This window comes from Perca flavescens, chromosome 13, assembly GCF_004354835.1.
Source record: "Perca flavescens isolate YP-PL-M2 chromosome 13, PFLA_1.0, whole genome shotgun sequence".
Lineage (NCBI taxonomy): Eukaryota > Metazoa > Chordata > Actinopteri > Perciformes > Percidae > Perca > Perca flavescens.
The window spans coordinates 22,140,093-22,159,552 of record NC_041343.1 but is presented as its reverse complement, the minus strand read 5'-3'; the positions used below and the strand labels follow the sequence as shown (position 1 = coordinate 22,159,552).

Genomic DNA, 19,460 nt, shown 5'->3' with positions numbered 1-19,460 from the left:
CTTTTGCTCTCATTTTGGCCCAATCAGTGGAGACATAGACAGCAAGGCAGGAGAAATAAATGATTGAGTAACACTGGTACTCTGTAGTTATAGCTGAAGACAAGGACTGTTAAAAAAGAAAAGAAAAAAAAGCCATGAAGAAAAGTAGAATATTTTTTTTTTTTTTTATCAGACCATGAAACTTGACTCTTGCATAATCCACTGCTTACTGTCTGACTGTCTGGTGCAGTTGACTTGTCTGCTGACTTTAGGGCATAAGAGTATTGGTCACAGAGAGGAGAGACAGGAGAGACAGAAGACAGCTGGAATTAGTGCCCTTTTCAGTGCACTTCTTTAGAAGGCTGCTCACCTTTAAAGCCAAGCTAAAACTAAGTTTAAAAAAAACTCAATTAAAACAGAAATTGGCCAAATAGTATTTAAAATGGGTATATGTTGTCACCATGTGAACCTGCGTGCGTGTGTTAGAATGCCTCTTTCAATAGTAATTAAGTTGTTTTAAGGCCTCCTGATGCCACAGCAGAAGTTAGTCTAATAATAAACCTTGACAGAAGGCTGTAAAAAAAACAAAAAAACAGCCACATGTACATCAGACAAGCTTGTTTTAAAGCATGGATGGCATTATTGCTTTTCCATACTGGCATTCTTTAGGGCAAAAGGGTTGAGACAGAGATCATTTTTATAGTGCAAGACAATTAGATTGCTATATTTTGTACATCGTGAGCTAGCAGCACTAGATTGTCACAGACAGATCTGACAGCTCATCACGATGAGTGCATCAATGTGTGATCTTGCTCAACTGAGAGACAGGAGGCCAAGGCTTTCAATACACTTTGCTGCCTCAAGACCAACAACTGAATATTGTAGTCTTACATCATAAAACGTGAGCGACTATTGTTATATTATTTGATTGCACTAGTGTGAATGACCATCTTTGTTGGAAGCTGATGATGGGGAGATTTAGCAGCTACAAAGTGAATTAAAATGAGTGATTTGCATGAGTATGTAGAGTATATGTGTGTGTGTGTGTGTGTGTGTGTGTGTGTGTGTGTGTGTGTGTGTGTGTGTGTGTGTGTGCGTGTGTGTGTGGGATGGCGGTGACGATGGGGCCGGGCTGGATGATGAATGACAGCATGTTTGACAGAACAATTTCGGGGGAACTCCCACACGGTTTCATTGATTATTGAAATACACCGTTATGCCACACCCCATCTCCTCCCCCTCCTCTGGTCTCTCTTTTTAATCCCCCACTCTTCTTCTCTAACTTGTTCTGTTTTCATCTCCTTTCCTCCCACCACTTTTTCCATTTGATTACACTCCTCTCCTTCCCTCCTTTCTGTTATTTTCTCTGTCATAACTGCTATTATGTGTCCATCTTTCTTTCATTCCACCTTCCCTCTTATTCTCCCTCCCCCATACCCTGCTCTGCTTAATTAATACTTGTGTGACCTATTTAGTTGCTCTGAATTATTAAAGCAGACTCCTCAGTGGCGGCTTTCAACACCCTCACACCCTTACATTCTGACAACTCTTGGTCATCTTGAAGTGGAGGTGTGTGCTCACTGCGTTCAGATATACTCTCTTTATGTACAGTATAGATTGGGTAGTCATGTGACATCATCTTCACCTCACATAAGAGGTTATCAATACATTCTCAAAATGTATTCCAAAGGAAATAAGTAGCCAAAGAAGGGATTAAAAAATTAGATTAATGTGTTCTTTTCTCTCAGTTCCAGTAAAAAGCCTGGCAGTTGCATTTTGACTTGCAGACGATTAAGTGCTTTTCTACTAAGTGCCGACTATAAGGAAATTATATTAGTCAAGATGGGATGGAAGAAAAGCAGGCTAGGTCAGGGGCAGACAGAAATAACTTAATTTTGGATACATTTCTTAAATCATAAAACCGCAACTGAACAACCTCTTCTACTTGAGATTGAAAATTAAAATTTTAGTCAGTGTTCAGTCCCAGAGGATCGTCCCCAGAGGATGGAAGCTCATTGTATTGGTGAACCCCTGATCTTTCCATTTGTGTCACCATCAGGGCCAAACACAGGATAGACGCAGGATAGATGCACCACCTCACGCCAAAATGTCTGCTCTTCCGGTGATATATCTCAAGATCTAGCAGGCAGATTGTGATGCACATTCTTGATCCCAACAAAATATAACCTTTTGATTATATTGACCCCATGGCCTTTCCTCTGGCACCTCAGGATAAGCTTTAGAATTTAAGCAAAGCATAAAAGAGCAAAATCATAAATATACTGTTTGTTCCATCCAACACTTTTGTATCATGGGGTGTAATGCACATTGCTGTCTCTCCAGGGGCTAACACAAGTTTACAATCAGTAGAGAGAAGTGAATGCCTTTGTGCAAACCTTAAACACATCAGAGTCAATTATTTGATCCGGCCCTCATATTTTTGCAGTGACCTAATCCACTTAACCCCATTATTTCTACGTCATTGAGGCTGACTTGGCAATTTTGCGTCACCTCTCTTTCATACTAAAGTCATTATCTCACAGAATTTGACACAGGGATATCGTCCTGATTCCCACTGCATTAAATTAATTATAATGAATGAGAAAAAAGACATGATCTGTAATGCATGTCTTTTGTATATCTATTAACTATGAAACAGTGAAACGAGAAAAGAGGAAATTAGCGCCTTGACTCCACAGTAGCATGAGATACAAACTCCTCCATTCAGTAAAAAAAAAAAAAAAAAAACTATGGGTGTGAAAATATGTATTTTACGCTAGCACAAAGGCTTCTCTCATGGTTTCAAAGCCTGGGAGCGTTGGCACGCCAAAAAGTAAATGAAATAGTTCACGATAGCATCACAGGAGATAGCAATACAATACTAAAGCAATTTAACTGGGACTCTGGCAATTCTCACCGACCAAATCTGACTCCAGGCCTTTTTTTAATCAAAAAATATCTTAGTTGATTTGTTTTAATGGGCGAAGACGGAATTTGGAGGGAGATAAAAACACTGGCTTTGGTATTGCTCTGGGCAAAACATAATTGGGGATAACAAAGTGGTTTTTGTTTTACTTTTAAATGCTACGAAACACCATATATAAGTAATTAAACTTAGAAAACAGTGCACAGTTTCTAATATGAAATAAGTTCCATTGTCATTGTGACATACATTTTAAAGGCCAAACAGACGCACCAACAACTGTCACAAAAGTCCTTTTATCTGAATTTCTTCACATTTAAATTGAGAACAGCTTTTTACGAGTCCTTTTGAGTCAATTTAACATATGTCAAACCTATATATATATACTGTATATATATATTTACGCATATAAATAGACATTGATTTGTGGTGCGTAGCCAACATCCACAGACAAAGACAAACACATGAACACATGAGGACACAAATGCATGCATAGACACACAAAAACATCCTCACACACACACACACACTCACACACACACACACACACACACACAAATGGGCTCATCAAATTAATCCCCTTGAACAACTGCCTGCCTCTCGCTCTCCCCTGTGAGCTGAGAAGGCTACTCCACTCTTAAATATGTCTCAGATTCATTTTTGATTCCACGCAGATTAAAGCGACTTTAATGTTATTCCTGGTGTCCAATTAAAAATGTCTTCAAAACTTTTGCAGTACACAGCAAGCTGCAGCTGACTGCATGCCTGGACAGGGACCGAACATCTAAAGATAAAATAAATAAATAAATAAGCCATGCAAGCCCAAGTGTAGAAAACCATTCACACCCCAGAGAATGTGTGCAGTTTCTAAAAATGGGTTCTGATGGACACAGATAGCAAGAGAGAGATAGACTGTGGAAATGGCTCTGTCCATATGATGCGGATCGATGGTGCAGAAAACATAACTATTACTTGGTAGAGATGCTGTAATAAAATGATAGTTTCATTGCGAGTGCACAGCTACTGTGTGAAATAACAGTCACATGTGCCTCTCTCTCCCCCTATATGTCAGCAGGTTTCAAGTTGGGAGCATTGCTGGTAACCAGGGATCATACACAGGGAAGCCATTGTTTTTGCATGCATGTCTGAGGATGTGATTGTATTGGTGACTGCAAGTTTGTCTTAATTTGTGTTCTCTCTGAATGCTTTTTCAAAGCCCTTAAATTCCCAATTTTGAGAAGAGCCTTCTGCAGTCACATATATGCTAAAGCAGCTAATCTGGGCAAAAAGGCTTCTGTGTAGTATTCAGTGTTTAACGACTCAGTGACCCTACTCTTGTTATGATTTATTGAAAAGGTGCACAGCTGCTGTACTTGTAAAGTCAATGTTACATCTTTAACTAGATCAGCTTTCTGTGAATGTAGGGCTAATGTACCGCAGCGTATATACTGTACATTGTACATTTTCTTACTGTAACAGTGACCCAGAACATCAGGAGGTTTAACCCTTTTGACTAATGCAAGACATGGTATTTCCTTGCACTATGGTAAAACCTTGTGTGGCCTGGATTATGCATGCATTATAGAGATGCTGAGCAAGTAGTAAGAAACAAAAATACAGGATGACAGGGCTTGGCTTGCAAAGTTATACTGTAAACCCAACCCTTATCCAATACTGCTGAATGTGAGGTTGAGGTAGTGTCATATTAAAGCCAAGTTTACCTTGCCTAATATCACGAATAACTGCAGCATTTTTTTGTTATGAAGTCCTAACAATAACAACATTACAGATAACAGCAAAGTCTAAAGAACAAGGAAATAATCTCTGTACATTCTATCATATAATGTATTCATATCCAGGGTGTAGTAATTATTATGCCTTGTATCTATCTTAGTGATAAGCCCACAAAGAGATGTGCATGACTTATGAGCGAAGACTTAACACACACTGTGAGAATGGTTTTTAAACTTGAGGTATAACTTCTCTTTCAAAATTGACCACACCCTGTGTTTTACAGTTGATGTGGTAAAGTGCTGGGCATATCTTAAAACGTTTCACTAAAGAGCTTTTTCTATGGATGGGTCCCTGTTTTGTTTGCCTCTTGCACTCGCACATGCGCGCTGGTGATGTGGTAAACATCCCTGCAAATGGTTTCGCAATATTTCACTAACCTACAGGTGGCGACAACATGCTAAGATATACAGCAACAGGCCAACAAAGACAGGGAAGAAGAAATAAATAATTCTGGATTTTAAATACTTACAAATTCTGCTTGGCAAATGGTTTATCAGGACGAAAATGCATTCAACTGAGTTGTAAGGGCTCAAGGATACACACAATGCATTTTGAATGCAAACAAACCTTTTGTTTGTCTACAATAATACTCCACAGGGTACCTTAAAGTTTGGGGAAGGAGAGGTAAAATTGTTCTGTGGTAAATAACTGTCGGTGCAACTGAGTCAGTGTGCCCGTAGTAAAATTGTGATGAGGGCAGTGACTGAGAAATCGTAATGCTTTTTTTGTTCTGTATTATTTGAATGCTTTGAATCAGTCTGGTTCAACCTGTGGTTACCTGACCAGGTGGTAGGTTCCTGTTAAGTGAGGCTGAGAAGATAAAATGGATGTCTATAGGCAATAGTAGAGGAGCAGGTGGCAGCTTGCTTTGCTTTTTGTGTTGTATTATTTCTTTTAACTGCCCAGGATCCATTTTTTTCTACTGTTTCATTAATATTGTTGCTGTACTCTGTGTCTGTTGTTAACATTAGCCTATTGTACCTCCGCATTGGTTAAAAAATGTTCCATTTACCTTAATTAATTACTGGTTTAATGCACCAGCTGGTGAGCAGGCTAAGTGACCCAAATCAAACACAACCAGGTGCATGCAGGGTGAAGCTAATGCAGAGCCTCAGTACGCTCCAAATGTTTGGACTGGTTAAACTGGGACCAGAGGGGCTTGGTTATATTATCCTTTGAGAATGGACAAGCAGAGAAGTTGAACCTGGAGCAGATTAGGGACTTTGCGGTGCTCAAGACTCACAGAATGTCACTCAGACAGGTGAGTACAATAACAAACTCTCTGAACTCTCTTTATGATGAGAATGTCAACGTTGCTATGCAACTCAGCGTTGTGTGTCCACTTCACGTTATGCAAAACCTATGCAGGCTTTCTCTTTGCTTTAATGTGTGTTTGTGGCGTGTAGCTGCTGTGGAGTTTATATAGTCTTTATATCCCTGTGTTGGCTGCCTGTGTGATGTGTTATTCAGCTGTGTAACAGGCAGGTTGTTGAAATGCTGTAGCTTAAGATGCTCGTTACACCCGCTGTGGTGTCCATAGCTCTTTTAATTCATTGTCAGTCATGTTTATTTAATTGTCGGAGTGTTGTCCTCTTTTCTTGTTAATTCTAGTAAAACTACACTGTTCCTCAGTGTAGCAGTTGATTATAAGTTGCGCAGGCTGCAAAGTGCCGTCTATAGGATAGGAATTTATTGTTTGTTTGAACATTAGGGCTCTGTGTTGGGATGTGTATATACAGCCCGGTGTCATGGCAGTTTGTGATATGGTCACGTCATTGAATCTATTGAGTCGTGGACAGGACACGATAATGTCGTTTTTTTCGCGTGGTGATTACGAATTTTAAAGCAATGTATTTCAATGGGAAGCATATTTCGTGATCACAGAACGTTGACGGTAGTATTGATAAGGCGAAAGTCCGTGCAGGGTGGTTGGTCGGGGTAGTGGATGGGTCAAACAACACAAGACTTTCACCCCGGAGACCGGGGATCGCGCCCGGCGTGTTGCAGTTCCTTTCCGCGTTATTCTCTTCCTAACCACAACCGTCCCTCTGTTGTCGGCGTGTCCTGCGTGTGACGGTTCCTTTCCTCGTTCTTCTTTTCCTAACCACAACCGTCCTGTTGTTGTGACGTTTTATTTCTCCATTGTTGTGTGCCCCTGCGCCTGGGTATCGCGTCCCACATGTGGCGGTCCGTCCTGTTGTTGTGGCCGGCGTGTGGCGCCTCATTTCCCCGTTGTTGCGTCCCCCAGAGCAGGTTCGAAAAACGTGACCTGTACACGTTCAAATATCGTGACGTGTACACGAAATAAACGTCAAAATCGTGACCTGTACACAAATTAATAAATCAAAATAACGTGACTATTTCACGACCTGGCGTGAGACCGGTTTGGTATATGTTGACATATTAATGGACTTTATTTTGTAGCCTAAATGTTTTTTTTTTTTTTTATAATTCAATAGGTTTATCCTATAACACTCAGTGTGTATTTTATCTGACTTTGCTTTATTTTCATCGGAGTACATACTTCAGTAAAAAGTACTTTTAATTATTATTATTATTATTATTATTTTTTATTTTTATTTTTTTTTTTTTTTTTTATTCTTGCAAAATATGGGTGAGCAATTTGTGAATACACTGAACCATTAGTCACAGACAGGGTGGGAAAAGTCCCTGGGCTATCCAGAATAAATAATTGATTTGCTATCTCTCTATCCCCACCACTATAAGTATGAGGTTTTCTATTTTTCCCTTTAAACATGCTACAAATGATGAACATAGAGGACATGCTCCTTGTCCATTCATCCACTCCTGATCAAAACAAAAAACCAAAACAAAAAAACAAACGTTGGCTCCATCCCTTCTTGTGCAAAATAACCCTGCTGATTGACTGATTGAACTGACTTGAGCTTGTTATTGCATGATTAAAAGTTGTTAATTAAACTAGGGTCAGCAATTTAACTTGTACCTAAAATAGTTACAACAGATAAGGACAAAAGGATAAAAGCCTGATCCATGAATGTTCTTGGACATTATATTCAACTTGTCAAAGCTTATTAAGGACATCACTCAGTGGCTCAATACCGGGGAAATTAGGAGACATTGGAACAATCAAATTCACTGGAAACAAGCCAACAGACAGAAAAAAGAGCACATACTGAAATGATAACACTGGCAAATGTGTGAAAGAATAGACGGGGTAGGGAGACAAAGAGAGACAGAGAGTAGAGACGGACAGAAAAACAAATGGGTTAAGAAAAGAGAAAGAACACAGTTGCATAGAAACCAATCCAAGACATCTAATGCTCGAATGCAACACTAGATCTAAGACAGTCCAAACCAGCAGAGATCCTATTCATACTGCTGCTTCATGGGCCCCTCACTTCCTTTTTTTTAATTGTGTATTTCAAACAGAAAGGGTTAAGGATGTTTGAATTTCCAGGGAAATCAAAGAAAATGATTGGGCCTCTCAAAACCTTTAGAATATAAGTTATTATGCTACTCCGTGTTGACAATCTTATTCTAGAGACCTGAGGAGACCTGAGAAAGTTTGTTTAGACATTTCTACTGCCAAACCAACTGTACCTATCTCCAGCCCAGTCGTCCTAAATTGTTCCTATTGAGGACGGATATTATGTGTTTTTTATTTAGCATTTGATATCAACAAACATGTTGAAATACAATTGGTACAGTTGGCTTATGTGCACATTCTAGTCCACTAGCTGACTACCATACCTTAATGCATTCCTGTAACCACACTCTCACAGAACTGCTGCTGGACAAATGTTCTGTATCTGGGTATACTGCACATTTTGGAAATTGGCTATGGAGCTGTATGAATCCTTAGCCTTGCAAACAGAAGGTTCCAGGTCTTATACACACATCTAGTGAAGAGTAATATCTTCAATATATCACAACAATGGCATGTAGAAGTTATCAAAGCAAATACTGTCACTACAAACACATTGCTGGTTTCAGGCCTCTGCTAAACTCTTTAATTGTATTGTGCAATCTTGAGTTTAAAAAAACTCTTAAATTATCTCCTTTTGCTTCTTATGCTCTATTTCCATTTGTACACCAGCACCAGCTGTAGGCCTTCCAGCTCACTTGCACAATTGAGTGTAACACCCTTTAACCAACTACATTCAGATGCATATACAGTAATCCAGTTGAGTTTTGACTAAGCTTGAGCAAGTGTATCAGAGTATAGAGTGTAGAGAGCAAATTTAACTTTCCCTGTGATTGTAGATGAAAGGTGAGGAAACTCCTTCAACCTCACTACTAAATTAATTCTCTCTAGTGTGCCAGCAACTAAGGTGGTTGGTTATTTGCCATTCGAGCAGCTGTAAGCATAGTAAGTTATGAAGAAAGAAGAAATGTGAACATGCCATTTTAGGTTTTATTAATAATACCATTAGAAAATCTTAAATTAAACTACAGATATGCTGTAATTTTTTCCAGTTATGAAATTGATGAAAAGCTGAGCATGTAAAAATTGAAAGAGACTGATAGAAATACAGCCAAGGTCCTGGGCCTTAAAACCTAGTATGCTGTAGTTAAATGGTAGGTGCCGTAAAGGTGACACAGCCCCCCTAGGACACCCATTATGATGTCGTGCTGGTAAATTCTTGGGCTGCAGCTTTGAGCTTTCGACGTAGCAACAGCTCTACTTTATCACTTTAGCAGCATGGACAGCGCGCATTAAACAAAGTAGTCTGCCTCTGCAGTAAGGGAAGAGGCGCTCATTGAGCTATGACCATTAGCTAATTTGATGAGAGCTATCTGTTGTACAATATGGCTGATTAAAATAATTTCCCCTAAACTCCCACCAACTACACTGTGTGACATCAGTGTAGTTGAAAAAGGCTTCCTTCTTGGAAACATTTTTTATGCAATAAAAAAATGCCTTCTTTTTTACCAAGGGATACATACATCAAATTGGATGGAAAGGATTATGTTGAAAATATTAAAATTCTGAGTAAATCCTTGTACTACAGTATAGCACAAATTGTTGAGACCCAGTGTGGGCCCAGTCACACATGGCTCCTGACAAAACTGAAGCCATGCCGGTATGAAGGGGTACAGACACTTACAGCAGTCCAGAGATTTATAGCCCTGTCAAAAAACAAAAAAATGAATGAATAAAAGGAGGAATTACTCACAACTCTCTATCTCGAGTGTGCAGTTTTGCTCATCCAATGGATACCTTCTTAGGTCCATCATACAAGCAGCGGTGGTAGTGATCCTGAAAACACATGACACAATGAAATGTCCAAGTCAAGGCATTGTAGTGTTTGATAGACTGAGAAGTAGAGGTTAGGTTATTGTCTTCAAGGTGTCATGAATTCAAGTTTATAAATGTTAGTACAGTTTAACTTAATTCACCAAAGCACTTATAATTACATCTCACAGAATTCTGATGACCGTTTTTCATCCCCTTAACTGTGAGTAACTAAACAAGATTTAACATCTTAAAAACCAAAGTCTTTGAGGGTTTGGGGGGGGTGGCAGCGGTGGTGGGAATTCCACTGGGGATTACAGGACCAAAGGTAATCCTTATGTCCCAGTTTTACCATTGTTTGGATAATCCTGTGGGTCCGCTGTCAGGCCCCACCTGAGAAGCGAGTCACGGCAAGGATCAAACTCGGTGGGACAGCGGTGGCAGCAATAGGCCAGACACATAACAGTGGTAGTGTTTGTACTAGTGCATGTCATCATGAAATGTGTGGGATGAAAGGGAGCGATATCCCAAAGTCTTTACAAAGCAAAGTATTTGGCATAGTTGTCCGTAGTTGATTTGACTGATTTGCGAACGTTGTTGAGTGTGAAAGGTTGTATGAATAAACCAGAATAAAAAAGATTGTGGGAGGTTTTTTATGTTTGTCTCCACTTAAAATAAAAGCACATTTTCGTGTTTTAAGTTCTGAATTGTCACTTGTGAGGAAAGGATGGATGTGTTGATGACATAAATGAGGAAATATTAGAGGACTAAAGGAGACGTGATGCTGAACTACGACGGGATTGGACACTTGAGGGTCCGGGAGTGGCAAAGCGCGATGTGCTCCTGGTGGAGCGGGTGGACGGAGATGGAGTGGGGGGAGGAGGAAGGGGCACAACAAGAGCAGGTGGTGCGTTTGGAGGCCCACGCTCCATGGCTGCAGCAATCCTCTCCAGACTTGAGGAGATATGCCCGAGAGGCCGCAGCAACATCGCCACCCGGTCAAGACGGGCATTTATTACTTTGCCGCATCCCAGACAGCTCCCGCAGGCGTGTGCCAGGCAAATCCACCGTCATAATAGCAATCTGCCATGGAACAGGCGCGCCTGCTCTTAAAGGGAATGTGAAATGACGCTCTGATTGGTTTATTGCACGTTACGCCCAAACCACACCTAGCTACTTCAGACCAACCCATTTTAGATTTGCGTCGGGCGCAAGAGTCATTTATCCCGCCGGTATAATAGCAACAACGCCCGAGATCCGCCCACAAAGCTACTTGCGTTTCGCGTTTGATACTTGGATTTCAGATCGTTAAAATAGGGCCCTAAGTGTCTAGGTGCTGACAGATTCCAATTTTTACATAAAAACATGTCACCAACAGGGCTATGGTAAACTCCAATTCAGTACAGTCAGTGAAGAATGTTTCTTTAGCATGGAAAAAACTCTGTGTTGATTATGTTCTAATTCCCTATTGAGTAACGTCTTTTATCTCTGTTTTTCTCTATTTTAATAAGAAAAACACTTCATGAGTTGACCTCAAACCCAGCTTGTGAAAATGTCAAACACATTAATTTAATCATTTCAGCATTGTTTAATTATTTTAAACTGAGCCTGCCTTTTTTTATTTATTTTTTTATTTTTAAAGAGTTGCTTCAAACAACTGTGATGTTTTTTGACAAAGAGAGCCAAAGTAAATACCACATTCTTTATAATTCTGCTTGAACAGCAATTCTAACTTAAATTGCATTTTTAAACCAGATAGATATGCTGTAAGCAATTAACTGCAAATGAAACAAGTCAGTTTAAGATGGGTTATTTATGGAAGCATTGCTCATAAATGTAATCTATTATTCAAAAAGAAACCTTTTTGCAGGTAAGTGCTTTTACAGTATATTAGCTGCAAACTGTAGTGGTCAAGGAGCAATAGCCCTCTGCTTTACTGCCTCAATCATATGTTGTGTATACAGTATATGCCAGCATAATAATATTCATAGCATTCCTTCCATCTCTATCAAAACAAATAGACAGCCAACCATGAGTCAGGAGATCAGGTTATGTTGTCCATCACATTTTGTGAAGGGAACATAAGGACGAGGCTGTGAGTAATAGGCTGCCATTCTTTCCCTGGCTCTGGTCTTGTGTGAGAACTTGACTCCCACTGAGGGAGTTGCCACAGGGCAGCACAGCATGGTGGGTAATCGTCTAGGCACACCTGACAACATTTGTGCCAGAGGAGAGGCTCATCTTGAGTCCCATCCTCTGTGTTACACAGCAGAGATAATCACCCTTGTGTGTCCCAGTGCCTCGCACTCTTTTGCTCTTTACTCTCTCTCTTTGCTCTCTCTCTTTCGCTATTCCATTATTCAGACCAACAGTCACTGCAACGCCATTCTTTTTGCATCTCATAATCAATGTTTTTCTAAAATCCAAGTCATCCAAGATTAATGCAATTGCATATTGGACAACATTTGTCAGAAAACGAAAAGATGATACAGCAATACTTGCACAAAGCTGTTGTGGTAAGTTTCTGTTTCAAAGTAATCATGCTCACCACAGGCAACATATTGCAAACAGGTGGGACTACACCTACCTGTCCTTGTGGTATACTCAGTCATTTTGAGGTCAAACCAAAATCAGCAAAAATCAAAGGAAAGTATAGTTTATACATGACTAAATGAACATTGTTAGGGGAGATTGTAAGTTGAGAAAGTAGATAAACACTCAGGAGAATACAGGAGGATTCACCCGCACAATATCTAAATATCAGCAGTAACCCTGACCTCGCTGCATCTGATGGTTCAAATCATTCTCTGTATACTTTCTTTCTTTTTTCGAGTGAAGATGAGAGAAACTTTGAGGACAGAGGATGTCAGGTGAGACAGGGAGGGGACTATCATAACAGCACCTTTTAATAGCAATAAAGAAGTTCAAAGGGAAGAGCTCCAGCATTAACATGCTGTTTCATATTACACACCTCAGGGGTTTCCGCCCCCCTGAGTGAGACAGGAAGGTTGTTTGAGCCTAAGAGGTTTAGATGGATTCTCCTTTTCTTTCTTTCTTGTCCGCTGTCTTTGTCGGCGTTTATTTCTCTCTGATGGATTTGCTGCTGGTGATGGGGCTCTGTGGCTTCCAAGTGTTTAACCAAGGAGTAAATTGCCGGTTACTTTCTGGCAACTTTCTGATCTCTGTGTCAAGATGGAGTCAGCGGTGTAGAATTGAGAGCAAGAGCCCTCTGGCAGAGTCTTTAAAAAGACAGTGTGGGAAAGGTAAAGGTTATGCATGTTTGTGTGGTGTTATGTGTGTGCATCTGTGCTCCTGTGCATCTGTGTTATGTTGCTGTCACTCTGTGGATGTATGTGTAAGGGCCTGATTGTGCTTGCAGCTGTCTCGCTCTCCTTTTACCCTCACATACTTTCCCGCTTGTCTAATCCATTAAATGATGCACAGCCACATTTCTCGCCCGGTCTTAGTATAGTCCGTGGTTGCTTGGTTACTGCCTGAGGACACTGCCAACCGCACCAACTGAGCCCCATATGTTGCATCACCTGCAGTGACCCTCCATATTTACCAGATTGTGCTCGAAGACTCTGTTCCTGGATGGATCAAACTTGTGAGGTCAAATTAGGGCCAAGTAGTCTTAAGGGTTTCCAGCAGTCATTGGGATGCAGACCAAGTAAATGTGTTGACTGTTGAACAGTCATGCTGGGTGAAAAGTAACTTAAGTTTGTTTAACTCAAGTGCTGTAGTTGTTATTTGACATTTCCAGAAAAATCAAACGATGCTGCCCCGCAGAGTCTGTTTAAAGTACCAGTACTTTTTTGACATACTGGTACTTTATTTGAGTGGCATTTTATGCTGCTCTATATCTCTTTTTTTGTTTACTCTTACAGTTATTTGACAGCAATGTTTTCTAGTTTTATTTTTTTTTTAGATACTTATATTTCGATTTTACATGTAAAACATAGGATAACTTTATAACTAACCTGTCTGACAGCCTAATCCCCGCTGACATTCCCTATGAATTCCCTGTAACTTGTACCCTCAATGTAGTATTTCTTGCATTGTGGCACAGCAATGCTCACTTTCAAAAATAATTTATAAGACATTTCTTCCATTGCCTGCAGATTTCTACAAATTTCATTCAGAGACACAAAATGTGCCGTGTACCAGAGCTGCATTATTTCATATTCAAGACAATGACACCATTCAATAACTTGACTCCGCCAGATGGATTGCTTCGCATTTGCTCGGCATATCCATCTGGGAACTTTCCGTTGGAGAACTTTTGGGAAGGGGCGAAAATACTGGTTAGCTGATTGGATAAAACATCTGTCTATCACCTATGTTGGTGATAGACGGGCCAAATCAACCAATCAGATCAACAAAGTGTATGAAAATACAACCACAAGCCCCTGCTGCTGCAGGCAAAGCATAGCTTGTTAGCTCAGTAAGCAAGCAACATGTCGGTAAAGGATATTTGCCGTTTGTGTAACGAGAATTTAGGAATAAAAGGCACCATTTCAGGTTCCCGGTCCATATTCCAAAAGAAGGATCCAAGAGAAAAAAGCATTAGCGAGCAGCTAACAGAATTAGGGCTACCGCTGTCTGAAAATACTGGTTAGCTGATTGGATAAACCATCTGTCTATCACCACCTAAACCCGCCTCAAAACCAACGCTGATTGGCCCAGTTGTTTGGCGAACGGCTCTAAATTTTCTCTATCTCAAGATGCCAGACTGATCTGCGAGTGGAAAACTGGAGCTCGCGAGATCAGGACGGTCTCACGAGGTTAAGCATTCAGAGAGCACTCATCCTTCGTAGCCAGATGGTTCCCACCTACAGCCTACAAAGAAAACATAGAGAGTAGGATGCCGGTGGAACCAAGTCCCTTGGATGCTGTTACGCTAATTTCATTTAACAAATACATCATTTTGGAAGGCATAGTATTGTTTGGCATTTACTGTAAATGTTTAGTCAACCTGATATTGAGTATTGAAATTAGATATGACTTGTATATGCCAATTTCTCTCCAAAATTGTCAGAAAAGCATGTTGTTCTTCGTCATTGACAAACACATAAACAAAGAATATTCAGGCATATTTTGCAGCAAATAATCCAGACTAAGCACAAAGACAAGACCTTCCTTTTAGATGAGCCCTCTCAGGCCCCTCCTGAAAAATACTGAGAGGCACTTTTGTTGCTTGTTATGATTTGCTTTTGCACTGTTATTATGATTCCTAATGTCAATTTCTGCTATTTACTGTTGCTTCTTCACAGGCAATGCCCTTGAAATGGTGGACTTACTTTTGAAGATCAATATGGCACTGTTACAAGTTGTGTGGGAAACCAACACTAGTTTCCATGCCAACAGATGTGTGCACATGAATGCATATCAGCCCACAAAAAGGGTTGGAGCTGTTTGCCTTTTAGCCACCATAATAAATCCCTGGGAGATATTGGCAATTTAAGGGCAAATACAGAAACGGTGTGTGTTTGTTTGAATATTCATCAGCTGTTTGTACAGTATCTGTGTGTCTTTCTCTATTATCAGCATCTTTGGAGTCACTGCATCCAATTACATTTCCAATAAAGAGCCTCAATGAGAAGATTCTCCTCTTCAACAATGCATTTCGCTGTTTGTGTTTACAGATAATGTGGCCACTATTTCCTTATTAAAGTATGTACAGTATGTTGTATTTCTGTGACAAATTAACTATTAACCGTGATGCTCACAGTACTATGAGCACCACTATATACCACGTGTCAGAAGTTTGTATGGACACATATTTTTTCTTATCATACTCCCCTTGTAACTTCAAAACGTCATGATGGCCACAACATAATTACATCAGAGTCTGATCATCCAAACACATTTTAAACAATATTCAGTGATTACGTTTTAAATCAATACTCTGAGGTTGCTTCATAAAGTAACATTGCTGTCTACCAATTCTGATCATTTCAATTTTGTTAAAATTTTACAGAAAGTAGAAAGATAATGTTTCACATAGCTGTATAAACTACCAGCATTTCTTACAGGTAAGTTATTGCTTGTCGTCACATTGGACGTTTGTCTTTCACGCTGCATACTCAGAGCACTCAGACAGTGCTTGTTTTAGGGCGAGTTACATCCTATAACTATTTTTGATGAAAAACAGTTTGTTCATCCGCCCACCACTTCTGTGCAGAGTCTTTGCTGTTTGACTGGCAACTTCACAGTGATGCTTGGCTGTTGTTCGACTAGAAATAGTTCCAGCCACAACTCCTGTGTACGGACTACACAAACAAGACACAATGTATTTGTTAATGAGCTTTAGAGATGTTGTTAGGTGTATTTTTGAACTTTGACAGAGCCATACTGTTTCCCCCTGCTACCGCCTTTAATGGCTCTAGCTCCATTCGCAATGCACAGACATTAGAGTGTAATTGATCTTCTAATCTAATTAGCAACTAGGAAGCATATAGGTGTATTTCCCAAACTATTGCATTAATGTTGAGAACAAAACACCAATTTTGTTCCTGAGTTACTATATATATATATATATATATATATATATATATATATATATATATATATATATATATATATATATATATATATATATATCCGCAGCAATTGCAGATATACCTAATACAAATTTTGTAATTATTTAATTTATTATGCCAATAAATTAGATTAGACTACATGGAATTCAAATGGTCCCTGAGATGAAAATTGGGTTATTGCAGAAGGCAGTAGTAATACACTAAAGCAATACTAATATGAACAATAATAGGGGTTATGCAAATTAGAATTCCTATACTATGACATCATAAGCATACAAATATGAAATACAAATTGTGAAATTATTAATACATAAATACATACACACACATATGTATATATGTATATGTATCTATATATATGTATGTATGTGTGTGTGTGTGTGTGTGTGTGTGTGTATATATATATATATATATATATATATATATATATATATATATATATATATATATATATATATATACATACATACATACATACATATGTGTGTATGTATATATGTATTAATAATTTCACAATTTGTATTTCATATTTGTATGCTTATGATGTCATAGTATAGGAATTCTAATTTGCATAACCCCTATTATTGTTCATATTAGTATTGCTTTAGTGTATTACTACTGCCTTCTTTAATAACCCAATTTTCATCTCAGGGACCATTCGAATTCCATGTAGTCTAATCTAATTTATTGGCATAATAAATTAATTAATTACAAAATTTGTATTAGGCTTTCAGGGGACAGTAATATGCTATGTCTGCAATTGCTGCGGATTTGTATGCACTCACTGACATGCGCAAGATCCCATGACCTAATTTAGGATTTGTAAAAATCTGGTCATCCTACTTACATGATATTGAGTGTCAAGGGTGATGGATTTCTTCTCCCAGTTTCAATCTAATCCCACTTCATCCAAAGTAATATTTGCCCTGACTGTGTCACAACTTCTGCAGTGCACTAGAAATGTGCAAACCCATATTCCAAGTGATTATGGATTTTTCATTTGCATATTGGATTCACTGGTTGGGTTGATATTGTAGGTTATCTGTTTTAACTCAAATGGCCTGACACGGGGAGGATTTGTACTATTTGAGTTCTATTTCAGCTTAATCTGACCCTCACAATCTGCTCGTGCCTCTCTAGCTTTCTTCTGTATGCTTTTGTCTACTTTTAATGTTCGAGGCAATAAGCACATTGGCTCTGATGTAAGAGGGAAGCACTCTAATGCAATGATCAAGCACCGTTCTTATTAAATGAGTAGCAGAAGCTACTGTAGTATTAAATGTCCTTTACAAATATCCTTTCCTAGGGGACTGACAGTATTTATGGTACAGTTTGTCCAGGTTGCCATTGATTTTATTTTAAAAATTCCTTTATTCCCACACTCCAATGAACCTAAAAAGAAAAAAAAAAAAAAAAAACATCATCAAACGACTTCAAAACCCATCAAGCACTCTGCTTGATGCTTTGTTTACAGTCAGTGGGAATCTGGTGTGTACAACCCATGGGTTTCTTTTTTATCAAAGTGTCTGCAAATTACTTTAAACCCAGCTATGATCCAGGAAGAACTGTTATGTCAGTAAACCAACCGTAAGTTTGACAGAAGGATTTGGTTTCTACCAGGGGATTTCTGATTAAATCTGAAGGCAATAAAATGTATCAGAGCTTAGAAATGATTCTAAAAAATCTGATTCTAATTTACTTTGCACCTGTAAATGCTCCGGCATAATTGGACAACACGTTCAAGTGAAGGTCCCTTGCCCCTTGCAAGAATACACTCAAGTGTATTCAAGTGGGTGCATTCAAGAATAGGCCTAAATTCAGTATCACCGTTTTTAAATTTCTTTTTTATTTCTACTCAAGGCCGTTTCACACTTGTTCCATGAAAATGAAAAGTTGAGTTAAGAAAATGTAACATTGTGACAAAAAGTAGCTGCTTGAAGAATTTGTGCTGCATTTATTTTCTCTACTTAATCTTGTCTTTATCTCCTGCTTTTCTCCATTTCTCAAGAATTGGATTGCTCTTCCTTCTCCTTCCCATCTCCTCTACTCTTGTTGTACACTCACCATATGCAGCAACTATTTACCCTCTTGTTGCAATTCAAGTGTTATGAATAATAACTATTTCTTGGACACTTTAATTCCTTTAAACCTTGTGTATGAAACCTGAGCAAAATACAACATGCTGAACTTTTTAATAAGCCATTGGGCAAGTAATGAAGACAGACAACATTGATAAAGAAGACCAAAGAGAGCAGTAATGACAAGATGTCTTTCAAATCATTATCAACCCTCTCTCTCCTTCTTTGTCTCATTTTCTCACTCTCCTGCAGCAGTGCCAAGGCGCTGCCATGATGGCCATTAAGATGTTATGATTTTCAATAACTTTTTATAGTTAGGGCATCAGAGTCCTATTTGCAAAATGAACTGATGAGACATCAGTGAGGTGTGAGAAGTGCACTGTAATCATATTAACTTTGAGAGGTTAAAACTCAGTGGAATGGGTCAATCAATTTATACTGTACAAAAGGAGCTTTGTTTCTGGCAACTGGGAAACCAGGCCAAACAGACATGCAAAAGTCTCAGCTTGGTGAAATATTCAGAATACCATCTAAAGTGGCCCCCCCAAAGAATGTAAAGAAAGGCTAAAACTGATGTTTTGTAAAAGTAGTACTCCAGTCTTTGTAGCTTTTGAAGGTGTCAACAAACTCACTCTCATTTTCTGAGAAACTCATCCATCACAATAAGTTAATGTTAAATGTTAAAGCATATGCTCTTCAATTATTCTTTGGTAGGAAACATGACTAAGATAAATGGATGTTTCAAGCAACTGACAATATTCCATTCAAAGTCCAAATAACATCACAATTAAGGATCCCATTTTGCAGTCCATAATGCCTCTCAGCCTCTGACAGGGATGGTCCATGCATATGATTGAGCAATGACAGGGGAATGGTGTTCACCGATGGATGTTTGTTTGGTCATTAATTCAGCATTACCAGGAAAG

General features: G+C 39.0%; 1 protein-coding gene across 4 annotated transcripts in view; it reads right to left on the bottom strand.

Moving 5' to 3' along the window:
* gabrb2b (gamma-aminobutyric acid type A receptor subunit beta2b) overlaps positions 1 to 19,460 on the bottom strand; it is a 57,641-nt gene that overhangs the window by 9,304 nt on the left and 28,877 nt on the right. For all 4 annotated transcript variants that reach the window (XM_028595295.1, XM_028595293.1, XM_028595294.1 and 1 more), the window contains exon 5: positions 9,856 to 9,938. In XM_028595295.1, coding sequence (XP_028451096.1) covers positions 9,856 to 9,938 — 83 coding nt within the window. The remainder of the gene's footprint in view (positions 1 to 9,855; positions 9,939 to 19,460) is intronic.